The following is a 19,022-nucleotide window of genomic DNA, read 5'->3' as shown; positions in this document are numbered from 1 at the left end:
ATTTAAGAAATGATTCATGGAAGCCATAGATTGTTGGAAATTTACACATGGCCTGGGCCGTGATATTCGAATTTTATCCTCAGCGTTAGTGAGGGATAAAAATAACGAATATCACGACCCAGGTCATGTGTAAATTTCCAACAATCTATGGCTTCCATGAGTTATTTCGATTCTAATAGGACAACTATGGTCATTAGAATACTGAAGCGAGGGTTGGTTTGGTGTGTGTGTGGCTGATCTTTTTTACTCCCTGTTAGATAAAGCTCAAATATCTTAATAAATCCGTAGCTTGCATGGGTTCTTTCGTGAATAACCGCTAGAAAAAACTGTTTAATTCTTCAAATTCTCAAACCCAACATTTGCCATTTTTAATTTACATGATTTTCTCGTAAGCTTCCATCAAATCCAAAGATAACATTTCGTAGCCAAGGAGCTGCCATGTTGACTTGCTGAATAAACTCATTATAGATACCAGGACTAAATTTTGTATATACGCCAGACGCGCGTTTCGTCTACAAAAGACTCATCAGTGACGCTCGAATCCAAAAAAGTTAAAAAGGCCAAATAAAGTACGAAGTTGAAAAGCATTGAGGACCAAAATTTCTAAAAGTTTTGTCAAATACAGCTAAGGTTATCTATGCCGGAGGTAGAAAAGCCTTAGTATTTCAAATATTCAAAATTTTGAAATGAGTAAATATGCAAATAATGCAGTAGAATAGAAAATAAAACAAAACCTACCTCAAAAATCAGTTTTAATACAATATTAATGTACGTTTTTTGATTGAGTTAAGCCTGCCAATTGATATTTTATCGTGTATTTTTCTATGTTGTGATTTTATGCTACTGTTTAAAACAAAGGGAGAAGGTTTGGATCCATTAAAATGTTTGCACCTGTCCTAAATCAGGAATCTGATGTACAGTAGTTGTCGTTTGTTTATGTAATCTATACGTGTTTCTCGTTTCTCGTTTTTTTTTTATATAGATTAGACCATTGGTTTTCCCGTTTGAATGGTTTTACACTTATGTCTAGTAATTTTGGGGCCCTTTATAGCTTATTGTTTGGTGTCAGCCAAGGCTCCGTGTTGAAGTCCGTACATTGACCTATAACGGTTTACTTTTTTAAATTGTTATTAAGATGGAGAGTTGTCTCATTGGCACACACACCACATCTGCCTATATCTGTCTACACACGAATTTCGATGGTTCACGTAACAGAAAACTTTCAACTTAAGCGGTTTCATTTGTATGACGTCATGTTTTGAAATGACTCAAATGCGCCAAAAAAAAAAATAATAGACTTTCGCGGAATTATATTTTTATTTTTATTTTGTTGATTTCTCCGAGCTGTTGTACATTACTGCTTTTTATTATGCATCCGAATAAAAGAGGGACGAAAGATACCAAAAGGGACAGTCAAACTCACAAATCTAAAACAAACTGACAACGCCATAGCTAAAAATGAAAAAGACAAACAGACAAACAATAGTACACATGACACAACATAGAAAACTAAATAATAAACAACACGAACCTCACCAAAAACTAGGGGTGATCTCAGATGCTCCGGAAGGGTAAGCAGATCCTGCTTCTCATGTGGCACCCGTCGTGTTGCTTATGTGATAACAAATCCGGTAAATGGTCTAATTCGGTAGGTCACATTCATGAAAGGGAAGAGGATTGTAGTTACGACGAATACGAATAACAGTTATTTTGTCTTTTTTTAATTGCACTTTTTAAATCAATAAAATCGGCAAAGAGTCTGCAAATAGGTTCTAATTCATGTAGATTGACGTGGGAAGTATATTGTAACAACCATTATTATGAATATCTATGAGTCTGTGCTAAGTATAGATATATCGAGAATTTTATCACAGTGTTGTTTACAAAGCGACTGAAACACGTCATATCAGAATTATGGATAAGTATAATTATATGCTGCAAATTGTTTGTAAGTTATCCTTTGATTTATGAAAATTCTCCTTTTTTTAATTGATATACCAGATAACCCATCTATGTATTCAAGAATCAGGAAGATGAAGATACTTTATCCTCTTTGCACGACAACTATATGTCGTTGTTCAAGCAGATTAGTCTTCATATGTAACACGATTACTCACAAAAGGATTTACAGCAAAACTGGAAACCATGCATATTCTTTACCCTCATTTTGAATTATAAAGGATCGGTCCTTCTTTTATTTGTATTAACATTAAACATGTTAAAGAAAGTGATCAAAATATACCGTTATTATACTAGATACCAAAACTTCACGAAATTAAACTTTCGATTTTACTACGTTTTACACTATTTTTTCTTATGGTCAATTAAATAATCGGCTTCACTATCTCATTAAACAAAGTTTTAAATAAAGGTAATCATAAATAAATTTGACAAAATGCTAGACTCTGATCGAAAATATATTTGTTGAGTTTTGAGGATTGATATTTTAAAAGACAATCGGTATTCAAATGGGAACTAATTGTGCTCACTAACCGATTTGTTTTTGTACACGTAATAAACAAAATTCATTCAGAACCCTTCTACAAGACAAAGAGGAAAAGCACTTTCTGGAATTTTTAAATTTCACTTTCAGATGTATTGATGATGTCCAATCACTGTATAATTGTGTTTCAGTCAGCTTTATACATTATACCTTAACCTTTTCGTCAATATTTACGCAAATGGACGACTACACACTAATATCTTTGACAAACGGGACAATTTCAACTTCCCAATTATCAATTTTACGAAGATTGAAACTGCCATTTGTGATTGTATATTATCTTTAATGTAACTATATTTAGACCCATCAGATGCCAAACAACTACGAGTTTTAAGTAATCTCACTGAAAAACCAAATTTGCTGCACTAGAAGCAGCAACACTTCATTTACTATGTAAACCAAATTTACTCTGATCTAATCCTAAAGATTCATGAGCTTCAAGCAAAATCGATCGTGCCCTTGTATATGAAAGTGGAAATTTTTGCTGCAATCAGTCAATATTAGCTGATTGTTTATATTTTAACAACAACTTAACGGGACAAAGATTTCCTACCGTTTTAGAAATAATAACAACTATCTCGCCTGTAAATATTGGTTTCACCTTTTGTAAAAACACTAGACATAGAACTGTGCGCAGGCAAGCTTGATCATGTAATACACACCAGACGCAATATAAAGTCAATTTATAAAACAATGAGAATGTGATTATACAGGAAAGCCCCTAGAAAACGCATACTCAACCCCTAAATAGCATCATAATAAAATAAACTATAGATTAATTTAGGTGTGAAGGCCCACGCCAGCTGGGTAGAAAACGGTTCTACACAAATAAGTCCACGCGCGTAATTGAAAAATCACACTTATGCCAATGAAACCCATACGTGAATTTAACATAATCCAAACCATACAGGTGAAAATGAACCTTTAAAAACCATGAAAAACATTCTACAAATATTTAGATTTGCCAACATACAAAAATATGGTTTCTAAGAATTTATACATGTTTGAGTCTATAACCGAACCATAATCAAACTGTTAAGAAATGAGTATTGAACACGAATACAATGAAACTAGAGTACAACTTACCAGTTTTAAAGAAATAGTGTCCAAGCTCGAGAAAAAAAGTCTCAAGCAAAAACTTAACGGAAAAACCTAGTTAGATAGTATTTAAAAATAAAAAAACAGGTGATTAACGATGACTCAAAAACGTTGCAAAAAGAAGTGGTTACCTGTGCATAAAGAGAGAGAAAATATTATACAATGTCTCGGGGGGGGGGGGGGGGGCACTTCAAACTTTTTTTGGTAGGGTCGAGCAGCTCAGACATCAAGTACCCCACCCTTTTCATATATTTTGTTAATCAAAAATATATACCTTGCCATATATTAATTAACAAAAAATAGACCTATAGATATATTTCAATATTTTTCCCGCTCATCATCACGTTCTTGTTAAGAAAAAAAATAGTCGCAATAATATCACCTTCTTTTCCAATAAATTCGTCACATCCAAAATACAATACATATAAAAGACGTTAGGTCAGATCATAGATGGTATTACATCTATGGTCAGATAAATGTAATATCACCCCAGAGTGTAACATCTTCACTGATTTTAACATGTTTAAATATTAATTAAGTTATAGATAATGCATATTTTAAGGTTTTTCTTGTCGTAGAACACACCGAGGGGTGTCAGGATTGATCAAATGAAAGACCGACCGAAGGGAGGTCTTTCTTTGGGCAGTCCTGACACCCCGAGGTGTGTTCTACGACAAGAAAAACCTTAAAATATGCATTATCTGACTTATATACCGTCGAAAAATATTTTTTTTTTTACAATTTTGCAGAAATTTCTATCCTATCTTACCGATCATTAAAGTGGGAGATTCTGCTCAAATTATTTTGGTTATAACCACGCCTAACATTTAAATTATAATGTATATGCAAATAAGGTGAAAATAATTCACTAAAATAAAACTCACTAATTAAGATATAAAAGTGTGTTATCATTGTCCAGTTATATTAAAAGTAAATCCGCATTACGACCATGGATGATATAGATTTGTTAGAGTGGGACCCGATTTTTCTTACGCAAAGTTCGTATTCTCAAGTAAGTGAGGAAAAAGAAAGTGACATTCTAAGTTATTTTGAAAACTGATAAATAGTTTCATTGCCGTTCATCGTAAAGGACAATGGAATTTCTTTAAATAGGTGTTATCATGTTTTATGTATACAAACCCTTGAATGTTAATAAGGTGCAAATGTCAAAATAGTTGGATTTATTGCATCTATCACTGGCATCAGTGGAAATACCACATCAGAATAAATAGAGTTTAATTGGTTTGACAAATAACTTAAATTCATTTACGACTGTGGTTTAACTGCATCAAGAATAAATACGGACATCTGATTAGTTTCAGATATTTATGATATAATCAAGCAAGTGGTAATATCAACCTATTGATAAATTTAATCTGAATTTCTCACCCTTTTCATATATCATAGAGCATGAAAAAGTGACCTATTCCAGCGGCTCATCCCTACCGATAATTATATAGCAAGTGGAGAGTACAATGTTCTTACTTTCATTCGATTTTTACAACAATTTGAAAAGCAATGGTAGTTGTACCCGCAAATCCTTTCCCGGTTATATTTTTGACATTGATGATTTAATTTTTCGTTTATATATCTAGTATAAATGGGTAATGTTTTTATGCACTAGTCGAAGGGGGAATTAAGTGTTACTCTTGACCTTCCATTACTCGTTCTGTTCCTCCGTTCACCTTATTTGCGTGTTCGCACTGTAAGTAAAGTCAACTTCCTCATTTAATTTTATGACATTTCTACGTACACAATGCTGAGAACCACAATTCACAGACAGTGTTCTTATTTGGGGAATAGGTCACTTACTGTGCCAAGGTTATGCTCTGTGATACTCCATGCAACACTCTGACTCATCCTCCAGTATTCAATGACTTAATAATCAATTTAATCAAATATTTTTTTGGAAGATACTTATCATAATTACGTATGTGTTATTTATAGATAAGTATATGTTGCATAATGTGGAATAAGTTCTATTTAAAAATATGAAAATTCCCTGTCTGTTAAAAGATATACGGGTAAACCATATATAAATTTGTATCTAAAACATATTTCTTCACTGTGTAGATAAATAAAAGACAATTTATTTATTGACTCTTCTTGAATTTCATTATATATGATATGTTAAATCAATATTAAAAGCGTTTTTTAACGTGTCATTGTTGTATGAAATAATTGTAATAGGGGCACTATAGTATGTTATAACATTTTTTTTTAGGGTATTTGATGTTTGCTTTACCATGTTTTCATTTCAACGCTGTTTACTTTATGATAATAACACTATATCTATCAGAATGAAATTTTTGCAGTGTTTAAGAAAAAAATTATTTTGTATCCATGTATTATTTGTGAAACATTAAATGTTTTTGAAGGGCGCATTTTCGGTATATAATATAGTCAATACTCATGTAGACTTTAGCAGCTCACCCTTTCTATTGCTTCAAATACGCAAATGAGAGATTTGGAAATTTTACCCACGTAGAACGACATGTTTCTGAAAATATAGCAATGCATTTGACTGACATTTCTTTTCCGATATTGCTTTCATAAATATATATGAACTAAAATATCTTTCATTTCCTCCCTATATCCTTATTTCTTATATGGATGTGCACCGTTTATTATTTTTGAATCTTACGCTCTTTAATGACGACTTTTATCAACATTGAATTTTACTGCCTATTATCTGGAAAACTATAAAAGATAGATAAACACTTTGAATAGCAAAAATTACCCAAGACCTTCAAAAAAACGTCAAGGTTTTACAGATATCGTTAGTAGGCCCTTCATAAGAGTGATTGACATTATTTTTTACGCTTTTCATGTTTAGAGCACATAACAGAAAAAAGAAACTGTCAACAGAAAAAGAATTATTAATACAAGATCAACAAAAAGAATTTGTCATGAATTTTATACTAGTGCACAATGTTGAAGAGTGTCAATTGCTGAATATGCACACACATCTAGGTGAGTGACACATGTTCGTAGAGCCTCTAGTTTGTAAATAAAACTCATGTTAAATCGTAATTATTGCTGATTAACCAATACAAGATACACGTAAATTAAATAATGATAATAATTATAATAATGATAATATGCTATATGTAAAAGTTAAGAGAACAATGCAGATAGCTGCATGGGGGAGTCCACAATAAATATTGATGTTTGTTTTGCAACTTGTTTTTTGTTTGTTAAGAAGAGTGTAACATTCAAGAGTAGGATATTAACCTCATATTAACTTATAAAGCTGCCTTTTTAGCATGAACTGTAAGACGTTACGTACGATATTGCGTCTCAAATGGTAACGTCAAATTTTTACGGTTTACGGCGATTATTGATTATTGGCAATATTTTTTATTACGCAATTTTTGTTTTGCACATCAATATGGTGACTTCTTAATGTTTGGTTGTACTGAATATGCATGAAATATTACCCACTGAAATTAACGTAAGTTACAAGCAACAAAATACATCGTATTTTGGTAATGCATAAGTCTATATGAAATGAAAAGATATTACGGTATGATGAGTGCCAATGAAACAACTCTGTATCAGAGACCAATTGACATAAAACGTAATAAAATGCAATTTTCCCCAATTTAGATCCGAAAAGAAAGAAGATATATATTTTGCTTTAATTAAAAAAAATATCGGGAATTACAAGTTAAACGGGTCTTGCTTATAAAATTGAATTGACTTTCTTTAATTATGGAACTATTAGATTAAGAAATGAAACGATTGTCAGAAAAAAAGGTTAATTATATTCTTCTCATATGTTTACAAGCTTTGTATGACATGGAGAGGTATATAGCCACGCTTCATGCCCAATTTTATTTTCGTTTTCAAGTTCTAAACATATGAGTCTTATTGCAGAGACATAAACAAAAACCGCAGTTTTACCTTTCCCAAATTTGAAAATTTGAAAAAGATGATTTTTTATTCTCTCGTAATACACAACTTTTTCACAACTGAAGAAACTCATATAAACGAACAACCTCAGTCATCGGATTTTTTTTATATACTGGTGGTCATTTTGATAGTATATGAATACAATGAAAATACTATCTGAGGAAATATATACAGATGATCCACCATAAATAGCGTCCCGGCCGAATCAACAACGTTGAAAACGTATGAAAACGTCCAGTGGACAAACTTTCAAGACATTTCATTTCTTTAAATATGAAGTCGTTTTGACTACGCAAGTTATCAAAACGTATGAAGCTGTTTTGTAGAGTTAAAGTACAATTACGGGAACGCACTATTTAGAATGAAACAAATCTAAATTTTCAATAAATAACGTCGCAAATGACAGTTTATTTGTAAAAAGCGGCGAAATCCGATATTGGACATCGTGCAAGACATTTGCCAGAAGCCGCTGCATTTTTATATGTGATGTGAGTTCTGCAAAAATTCGATTTTGAAATGGTCTATATATGTACTTTTTTAAGCATAATTTACTCAAACGAAATTTTTAATAATCTTATATTTTAAAGCCTATAAATTTTAATAACTTTACATTTTCCTAAATCTGACCATAATGAACACTATTTGTTCTTGCCAAAAACATAGCGTTGGTCGTTACAGTAACGCAAATTCAGTAATATTGTAATACTGTATATATAAAGCATATCATTCATTCGAATTTTCGCGGATATAACAATGTTTTAAAGAACACAAACACCCCTGCTAAATTTATTATTTGTAATGTTTGTTACGTCTGACACGCATATTTTTGACGTTTTGTCAATATGTTGTCCTTATTTAAGAATATTGTAAAATAGGATAAAATAATTTGTATTATTTTTTGGATTAGTATTTACCTGTCTTGTCTATTGATATAAATTTAATATAACTAAACTGTTATGACTTTATAGAAAAGCTGTTTATTAGTGTGAACTGGTTGATTATACGGCATTGACGCAATAACGTGCGTAACGTCTAAACAAAGTACATTGTCAAATAAGTTACAAGACAAAACATTGCATAACATTTGTTTTTATTATTATTTAATAATAGAACTAAAAACTAAAAAAGATAAACAATGACGTAAAGGGACAGTTCAATATCACATTAAACACGCACAAAAAAAATCTTCTCCAAACGCAAATATATCTCAAAATCAAATTGTGACTCTTTTTTCCTTGACGTTTTGTCGAATTTATGTCGTCCCGTGCCTTTATGTTCTACAGTTGACACATTACAGAGTTATACAATCCTTACACAAAATAGTGAAAACATGTGGTGGATCCTTACGGTACAAGTACAATGTGTCCAATGATTAAAGTCAAATATGATAATTCATCATAACTTAAACACAACATTGCTACAACAGTAATGCAATTTTGATAAATAATTCACGTCTCTTTAATGAACGGGGCCTCGATGGCCAAGTTAACTAGTAAATAAATCTTAAAAAACGACAAGCCTGTCAACACAGCATCCTGATTAAAATACAGATAATGTGTCCAAGTTTTGCTTTAAAGCCATATTATCTGTATTTTAAGCAGATTTGTCAACTCTGACGTTGTGAGTTCGAATCCCGCACGTGGCAGATGCGTTCTATTCCAATCTTAATTGAAAAGGATTATCAATTTTGCAGCCGATGTTGGTTCTCTCTGGGCACTCCGGCTTCCTCTACCAATACAAACTGACGGCAAAGCCAATAATGCTGAAAGTGGCGTTAAACACAAACAGTTAATCAATCTCTTAAACCGTATGAGAAATAACGACAACGTAAATAATGGATCTAAAAACGATGTAAGAGTGTTTTCATTTTAGTGAATAAACAATGATTTAATTTTAAATGTAACGCGTCTTCAGATTGGCATACAAGTGTGATGTCTACCAGCTCATGCATAGACATGATTTTGTCATGTGATCGTGACGTCATCAATTATGTCGGCGAAAAATGGAGTTTCGAATTAAATTATAAGGAACGACTGTCATATGTGTCTGTTTATTCGAAATAACATAAAAAATATGGTGACACTTCAATTTACACAAAATTTTGTATTTTATTTCTTCATAGACAGAACACCTATGACAGTCATTCCTTAAACATCACAAGTTTCTTAAGTTTTTACAACGTTATGGCTTATAGGTTGCATGACGTTGCGTATCATGTACACATTGTAGATACTTTTTAAGTTCAATCATTAAACACAAGCCACACGTGTTCATCATTTACTAATTATCAAAAAAATAAATACGACATTGGTCCTATATTCAAATGAGTAAAACAAATGCACAACGATTAATCTCTGCATGACAATTCGAAAATTCCAATTACACAAATAGCAAATTGAACAGAAGTAATGTAAATGAAATATATACCAGTACATACAATAAATAATTTAGTTAAACATCACACTCATACTCTTTTACAGTAAAGCATAATGTGACTTTTGTGCTTAGACAAAACATAAAAATTCAAGCATTGTTGGAAGACTTGTCAGTGGTAATAGAAGAAATCTTTGGTCTTTATGAATGCGTTTATTTAAATTATATAAAATGAACGACCATGCGAGAGAAATGAATTTGACTAGAACTATGGCAGTATAATCGAGTTATATTGAGTATTTACGTTTTACCTTTTGGTTGAACTCACGAATTATCAATACGAAAAAAAACAAGTTGGTACCACTCGCCCAAATAATTAGTAATAAGTTAAACGTCTTTCTATAGGATCTTAAAATTTGAATTAAGACATTAAAGCGTTCATTTATTACTAAGAATTTGAAGAATGGACAAAAATGCAAATTGATTATTTCGATTCAGAAAAAATTACATACAGATATATGCGTCAGACATAAAAATGCGTATTCTTATTATTGCGATTCTCATCCAGTCGCAATATCCGCATTTTATAAAAACTCCGCAATCATATATAAATTTACAGTATCCCAAAAAGGATATTAATTCACAGTACGAAAACTATAAAAATTGTTCACAAAAATGTGTTGCCTGTAACTGATTAAATGCAAATGCATTCAAATTAAAATATTTTTGTGAAAATTTGTGATTTTTTAAACCCAAAATGAGTTATGAAATTATGATATTTTATTTGGGCAGGTGGACCCAATTTGTTTATTACCATTAACGTTTTTGTCCAATAGACTTGTTTGCGAAATATTATATGTTGTCAAAATAATAAGATAATTACTCGATGATCACAAATCATGCTTCACTTCTTATCACATTAGCTGTCACCTAAAGCACCAGTTCCATACAAAACAAGTATTAAGATTATAAGTGCTACTGCAATTACTATAACGCCGACGAAAATATAAGTCATTCTTTTAGACTTCTTTTTAGCTTTCTGTCGAGTTTTTACTGCAAGCTTTTTAAATTCGGCAGTCTGCAAAAAAATAGATAAAAATAAAAAAAGTTTTTTCAATTGAAAAATTATCATATTCAAAGCAAAAACAAACATTTCAAATAATCTAATAAAAACCAACACCAAGTATTGGGATTAATCGGCAGATGTTATAATGCTACAAACATTGAGAGTTGGGTGAGAACAAATTATGTAATATCTTAATATTTTATTAAACACACTAAGTTAGTAAACAATTACAGTGGCTATGTATATAAGTTTTAAAAATTACATAACGTCAACAGAACTTCATTGAAAGATCAATAATTTTTTTTTGAGTATAGCAGACATTTGTTTCTTCAACTTAATAGTTATTAAAGGTACCAGGATTATAATTTAGTACGCCAGACGCGCGTTTCGTCTACATAAGACTCATCAGTGACGCTCATATCAAAATATTTATAAAGCCAAACCCTTGCCTCGAAATTCAAAAGCGTGTACCGATGTCTGTTAAAGCTTATACGGGTATTTTTAGTAACATGGTGAATAAACAATTGCAACCCGTTGAAAAAAGATATTAACATCATGGACGAGAGATCAGAAAATGTGCAGTTGTTCTTTTTTGATAGTTACCCCACTTTTAGACTAATTGCGTTGCTATTGTCCCGACCTATCAACATATTTTCTTTTTGATCCGAATTCATTTGCTTCTACTTATAGTAGTGTTTATCTAACTGAAACCATGAAGAAGAGTGAAATTAAAGCTTTAAAGGATCAAATTTATAATTTATAATTTACCGTCTGTTCCGCCAGAATTCCAGCTCTAGATTCCAGATCCTCTAATTTACCCTCCCTCTCGTGCATCTTTATAATATTTGTTGACATTATATCTTTAGTCTCAGACACCTGATTTTCTAGAGTTTCTAACATCATATCACTAGCCCCTGTTTCTCCACCATCTCCATGTCTGGTCTTTCTGTTTTTCCGCGGCTTCAAGATGAAAATAATAAAAATACAATTATCTGTTATGATGATGGTAGTTATAAAAACATCGTTATTCTTTTTCTTTTTATGCTTATTTTAAAATTGGTTGAATTGTAAATAAAATTATCTTTGATACGATTATTACCATTTTGTACGTTTCATCTACAAAAGACTCATTAGTGATTCTCGAATAAAAAAAGTAAAAAAAAAAAGAAGACCATTGAGGACCCAAAGTTGCGTTTTTGTTGTTGCAAAATTCAGTTAATGTCATCTATTGCTAGGTCGAACATCCTTTGTATTTCGAAAATTTAAAGTATTGTGAACCAATTAATTCATAATGACATGAATGATGTGGCTATATTAATGATAAGTCACGTCAACACAAAAATGATGACTACTGAGCTGGTGATATCCCATTGTTACAGAATTCATTCCAATCACATTTTATGTTGATGTGTTTTTTTAAAATGCAATTTGTAAGTTCTTAATTTTTTTAATCATCAGACTGCATCTCTTGAACGCCATTCGGACTTAAACTTTTATTCTAAAATTTGTTTACTAGTACATGTATTAATTTTATCTCTAAATCATAGTAAAATAATCAAGATTTAGATAAATTTATACGCTATAAGTTGCAACATTATTGCCAAAACCAAAAGTCACCCAGTGCCAGAGTACTTGAACATCAAGATTCCCAAACAGATATACCGAGCATATATCTATCAATAACGTCCAGTTGATGTTTATATTTTATATAAAATTGAGAATGGAAATGGGGAATGTGTCAAAGAGACAACAACCCGACCAAATAAAAAACAACAGCAGAGGGTCACCAACAGGTCTTCAATGTAGCGAGAAATTCCCGCACCCGGAGGCGTCCCTCAGCTGGCCCATAAACAAATATATACTAGTCCAGTGATAATGAACGCCATACTAATTTCCAAATTGTACACAAGAAACTAAAATTAAAATAATACAAGACTAACAAAGGCCAGAGGCTCCTGACTTGGGACAGGCGCATAAATGCGGCGGGGTTAAACATGTTTGTGAGATCTCAACCCTCCCCCTATACCTCTAACCAATGTAGTAAAGTAAACGCATAACAAAACGCACATTAAAATTCAGTTCAAGAGAAATCCGAGTCTGATGTCAGAAGATGTAACCAAAGAAAATAAACAAAATGACAATAATACATAAATAACAACAGACTACTAGCAGTTAACTGACATGCCAGCTCCAGACTTCAATTAAACTGACTGAAAGATTATGATTTCATCATATGAACATCAGGCACAATCCTTCCCGTTAGGGGTTTAGTATCATACCATCATAACATATATGAAAAGAACATAACCCGTGTCATGCCAACAACTGTTTTTAGAATAAATGTGTTTAGTTCCGATGCAAAGACCTTATCAGTGACTCAATATTAACGCCAAAATATGCAATCTTTAATGACTTGACAACAGTATCGTAATTATATCCCTTCTTAATAAGTCTATTCAAAGGTTTTTTAAGTTTCTGAGGTGAATACTGACACCTTTGTGCTTTATAAAGAATATTACCATAAAAAATTGGATGTGAAATACCTGAACGTATTAGAAGTCTGCATGTTGAGCTATATTTACGAATGATGTCTTTATACCGATGATAAAATTTAGTAAATGTTTTGACTAGTTTGTGATATCGAAAACCCTGGTGTAATAATTTTTCAGTAATACATAAATTTCTCTCGTTAAAATCTAAAACAGTGTTACATACACGAGCGAATCGTACAAGTTGAGATATATAAACACCGTAAGATGGTGACAAGGGAACGTCACCATCTAAAAACGGATAATTAACGATAGGAAATGAAAAATCATCCCTTTTATCATAAATTTTAGTATTCAGCTTTCCATTAGCGATATAGATATCAAGATCGAGAAAAGGGCAGTGGTCATTGTTAGTATGAGCTTTATTTAAAGTAAGTTCAACAGGAAAAATTTCATTAATATACATACTGAAGTCGTCATTATTGAGAGCCAAAATATCATCCAAATATCTAAAAGTATTATTAAATTTGTTTATCAGATGTTGTTTCGATGGGTCTTTGCTTATTTTTGTCATAAATTGTAACTCATAACAATACAAAAACAGGTCCGCAATAAGTGGTGCACAGTTAGTCCCCATTGGAATTCCGATAATCTGACGATATACGGAATCCCCAAAGCGAACAAAAATGTTATCTAGTAAAAATTCAAGGGCATATATAGTATCAAAGCATGTCCAATTAACATAGTTTTTTTGTTATTGCTACTAAAAAATGACCCAAAAGAGTTTGAACATATATATTCACATTCTGATTTTTTGAATGCCCATTTAATTAGGTGTGTGAATTTTTTCTTAATGAGAATGTGAGGCAATGTGGTATACAGGGTAGAAAAATCAAAACTTTGAACAGATTCAAAATCACCAATATAAGCATGCAATTTATCAAGTACTTCCAACGAGTTCTTGACACTCCAAAAGTAATTTATTCCACTATTTTCGAAGGCCTTATTTGAACAATTTATTATCAGGTTTTTAATTGTACCAAGTGTGCTGGTAAGAAGAATAGACAATTTAGTAGTTGAACAATGGCTTGAAGACGAAATAAATCTATATTTGTAAGGGGTTTTGTGTAGCTTCGGAAGCCAATACATAGTTGGGACTTTCATTGTATTTGGCTCTGCTTGTAAAGCAGTGGCTAAAAGTTTATGTTTGTTACAGATTTCGTTTTCTGAAAATAGAGTCAGTTGGAATGTTGGTGAATTGGTGATTTCCTTTTTCAGAACCTCAATGTAAAATTTACGTCAAACAATAATAATATTATTAGCAGCTTTATCTGCCGGGACAAAAACAAATTCCTTGGCTAGTTCTTTTAGTTTATGTTTGATACGAGAAATAGGTTTATTGTGGTTATTGTTTATAGTAAAATGTTCTTTAAAATGTTGAATACGTATATCAACTATCTTCATTACTGAATTAAAAAAAGAGTCCAAAGATTGTTTGTCAGCTTTTTCCCGTTTTATCCATTTTATACAGTAAGTATGGAGTGAGTCGTGGATGATATTACGACACTCATTCCAATTAATAATTGACGGGGGGCGATATTTAGGTCCTTTACTGAGGAATGATTTTAACTCTCGGTCTTGAACGATGTTAAGATCTCCTGTTATAACATGGGAAATGGGTCCATAAATATATTCGGAATTACTGCAATTACACGAAGTAGGTGTATTTTCACTGATATTAACATCTTTACACAATTGACTATAATTAAACACAAATTTCCGGGTAGATTTCTTGTAAATATAACAAATAAGAGGTAGCTCAGTATTGTCAAAATATCCAGGAATTTGTTCTTTAACAGAATGGTCGTTATATGTCTATTGCATGTTCATTCTAATTTTGGAGTCTTAGGTTGAAGGTGTCAAGGTGACATCGATACTTTTGGAAGTCTACTAGTATGTATTAAAGTGTATATAGACTACTTTCGTTTCATCTTCCGATATTGATTTGTATGTCATTATAATAACGAAACCATTAAAGTTATTCAAATAAAACTACTCAAATAAACAATGTAGATATATGTTTTTAATATTATCGAGGATTTATCTTCAAGTTACCTGTGTACATTGATACGTGTATTAAGTATACATGTATACTATAACTAACATAATGGCGTCCAACATACACAAAAATGAAGGACATATGTTGATAATGACATATTAATTTTGTGTTAACTTACCATTATGTATACCCCCTGTGTTGTTTATTTTACTTCCGTGTTTACAAGTCGCTTATAAACAACATATCGTCTTTCATTATTAATGAATACTTGTTCTCCACAGTCCGTTGTTTATCGACTGAAAGGTTAATCTACTTACTGAATAATGTATTTATAGACATGGGAAAAATATTTACGTGTTTCGTTTTGCATCAAGTATCATAAAATTAACCAGAGGCATTGTTTTAGAAAGTATCCTAATATTTGTTATATATCTAAGAACAAATTTTATGACCATTAAACGATCTCATATGACTATCATATGAAATGTAAGAGCATGTTAACTGAACATATTTTCCTTTATTCCGAATAATGATTACATTTATATGATGAAAATAACTATTAAAAAAAGTAATTATTATCAATCTTATTATTATCAAACATTATATATGTTTCATTATTATGAACATTATCTTATATATATATTTTGTGTACAAACTGTAATGTTGTACAATTATAATAATTTGTACAGAATATTTGTACAAGTTGTAAGCGTTTTATGAACAGCTGAACACACATGGATGATGCAAGTACACAGTATTTTGTTTTGCATTTTTCTGTCATATTTCCATGACGTCATGATACAGTCTTATATTGAGCATTGATACAAATACCATTTAAAAGAAGACAACCAGACTTATTATGGATATGATTTTGACTAACGAGAAAGATAGAAATAGAATTAAACCCATTGAGGTGTCCTAATTTACAGTTTAAGGACTTCCAAGTGCTCCACGAAACCTCTTTCTAAATTATTAACATCTATTTTATCAGCAATCAAAGTTATTGTGAAACTTCCTATTCTAGAGGTGGCGTGAATCAGATGTGGATACTTAAAAATTCCAAAGATATTTTAGAGTACATACAATCTAACTCTCTTTCATCTTGTAACAGTATTAAAACATTTGACCTTTTTACTCTTTACACAAGTATTCCACATTCCAAACTAAAAGACAAATTGAAAGAGTTGGTATTACTTTGCTTCACAAAAAAGAATGGCCAACGTAGATACAAGTATCTTGTCTTAGGGAGGGATAAATCCTACTTTGTAAAGAATCACTCTGATTCAAACAAAAAATTCTCTGAAACTGATATTATCAAGATGCTTGGTTTCTTGATTGACAACATATTTGTTACGTTCGGAGGACGTGTTTTTCAACAGACTGTCGGCATTCCAATGGGAACAAACTGTGCCCCTCTACTTGCCGACTTGTTTCTTTATTATTATGAGGCTGACTTCATGCAGGAACTTCTGAGGAAGAAAGATAAGAAGTTAGCAATATCCTTTAACTCTACTTTCCGCTATATAGATAATGTTCTTTCACTAAACAATTCAAAATTTGGTGACTATGTGGAACGCATCTATCCCATCGAACTAGTGATAAAGGATACTACAGATACAGTTAAGTCGGCTTCATATCTTGACTTACATCTAGAAATTGACAATGAGGGTCGGTTGAAAACAAAACTTTACGACAAAAGAGATGATTTCAGCTTTCCAATTGTGAACTTTCCATTTCTAAGTAGCAACATTCCAGCAGCACCTGCATACGGGGTATATATATCCCAATTGATACGATATTACCGTGCTTGCATTTCCTATCATTATTTTCTTGATAGAGGGTTGCTGCTCACAAGGAAGCTATTAAACCAAGAGTTCCAAATGGTGAAGTTGAAATCATCCCTTCGTAAATTTTACGGACGCCATCACGAGTTGGTTGACCGTTTATGGAATAACCGTTTCACAAATGATATCGGATATGTTCCTTACGTCGTAACTACAATCCCATTCCCTTTCATGAATGTGACCTACCGAATTAGACTATTTACCGGATTTGTAATCACATAAGCAACACGACTGGTGCCACATGTGGAGCAGGATCTACTTACCCTTCCGGAGCACCTGAGATCACCCCTAGTTTTTTGTGGGGTTCGTGTTGTTTTTTTCTTTAGTTTTCTATGTTGTGTCATGTTTACTATTGTTTTTCTGTTTGTCTTTTTCAATTTTTTAGTCATGGCGTTGTCAGTTTGTTTTAGATTTATGAGTTTGACTGTCCCTTTGGTATCTTTCGTCCCTCTTTTTAAGGACAAGGAGAATAACATTTAAAGTTTATAGGTTGAAGTATATAGATTTTAATTTTAGACTTTAAACTGATAAATTTGAGAGATAAAATTTTATCACCAAACCACTTATAACTTGGACGTCCGAAAACTCTGTACAAAATACACACACAATTTGTACAAACTTACATCTTTTACACAACATATATTGTATATATGAAAAGGGAATAAAATATGAATTAATAATACGTCTAAGAAAAGCGAGTGTAGATATTTAATTTTAATCCGATCGTTTTTCAAATACATATTTTTTGCAAAGATAGCCTTTGCATTCAACTCAAGGAATTCAATTAATGTTCGCATTCCGATTGATCAGACGTGATTGTGTATAAAATACTAGACTACGGAAAACGAGAATATGTACTACTGTGAGAGTTGAAATTTTAGGTTGTTTTCCTTCTCCTTAAAAATATATAAAAAAAATACAAAGATCTTTCATCGTAAACTTTTTTCAAAACTGTCTTTTTCTTTGATAAATTTATATTGTTGAAAGCAAAATAAATCGCGCGTATTGTTTGCGACTTGTCTATAATGGCAAAATTGATCTATAATACTAACTGGACACTTAGAGACAACAATTAAACAACACAATAATATAATAATCACAGTTCTGACATGTTTAAGGTTAACTCGGATGACCCCAAGATCTGACACTGTCTAAATTTGATGAATGATCGCATTCCGAGCGCACTAAATAATATATATATAACATCTATTACACCACCATAATATGAAGCAGGAGAAGTTTCAGGTGGCCATGACGATCTCATGTGACCGACCGTGCGTGAACCTTATGGATAGTCAATGAGGTCAAACATACCCCTAATATGCTACACTTGCTGATGTGAACAGTATGGGGTTGCATGCTGTCCCTTTTCCGTTAAGCTCCACACATTTGATCGTTATTATTTTCAATACTGGCTTTTTATTCCATTAGAAGTTCCAAATATTGTTCAAATTTCAAAAGCATAACCTCGAACATCTTTAAGTTTAATCTTAATTTTAATAACACAAATAGCTCAATCAGAAGAAGTACTTCACAAACGTATAGATTAGTGCATCTAGTTTAATCAGTTGATGATCCAGTAACTATTAAAAGAAGAGGTTGCTACCTGTGCATAAGGGGAGAGGAAATCTGTTGTACCTATATTTCCTCGATTTCACAACAATTTGTAGAAATT

At 31.8% G+C, this 19,022-nt stretch overlaps 1 protein-coding gene across 3 annotated transcripts; it reads right to left on the bottom strand.

Annotated features, from left to right (window-relative positions):
- Positions 1 to 8,589: 8,589 nt before the first annotated feature.
- Positions 8,590 to 15,840, bottom strand: LOC139488444 (vesicle-associated membrane protein 3-like). 3 transcript variants are annotated; one of them, XR_011656004.1, is made up of 4 exons: positions 15,682 to 15,840; positions 11,724 to 11,915; positions 9,629 to 10,967; positions 8,590 to 9,507 (listed from the first exon to the last, which is right to left on the bottom strand). XR_011656004.1 is itself a non-coding variant. In XM_071274044.1 (4 exons), exons 1-3 carry the CDS (start codon positions 15,682 to 15,684, stop codon positions 10,809 to 10,811), a joined length of 354 nt encoding a protein of 117 aa, XP_071130145.1. In that variant the 5' UTR covers positions 15,685 to 15,838; the 3' UTR covers positions 8,590 to 9,278; positions 10,773 to 10,808. The 3 variants fall into 3 exon arrangements, 2 of the variants coding, with proteins under 2 accessions (XP_071130145.1, XP_071130144.1); XM_071274044.1 differs by having other exon boundaries at positions 8,590 to 9,278; positions 10,773 to 10,967; positions 15,682 to 15,838; XM_071274043.1 differs by having other exon boundaries at positions 8,590 to 10,967; positions 15,682 to 15,839.
- Between the last annotated feature and the right edge of the window lie 3,182 nt (positions 15,841 to 19,022).

Source organism: Mytilus edulis, chromosome 9, assembly GCF_963676685.1.
Source record: "Mytilus edulis chromosome 9, xbMytEdul2.2, whole genome shotgun sequence".
Lineage (NCBI taxonomy): Eukaryota > Metazoa > Mollusca > Bivalvia > Mytilida > Mytilidae > Mytilus > Mytilus edulis.
This window is presented reverse-complemented; position numbering and strand designations above follow the sequence as displayed.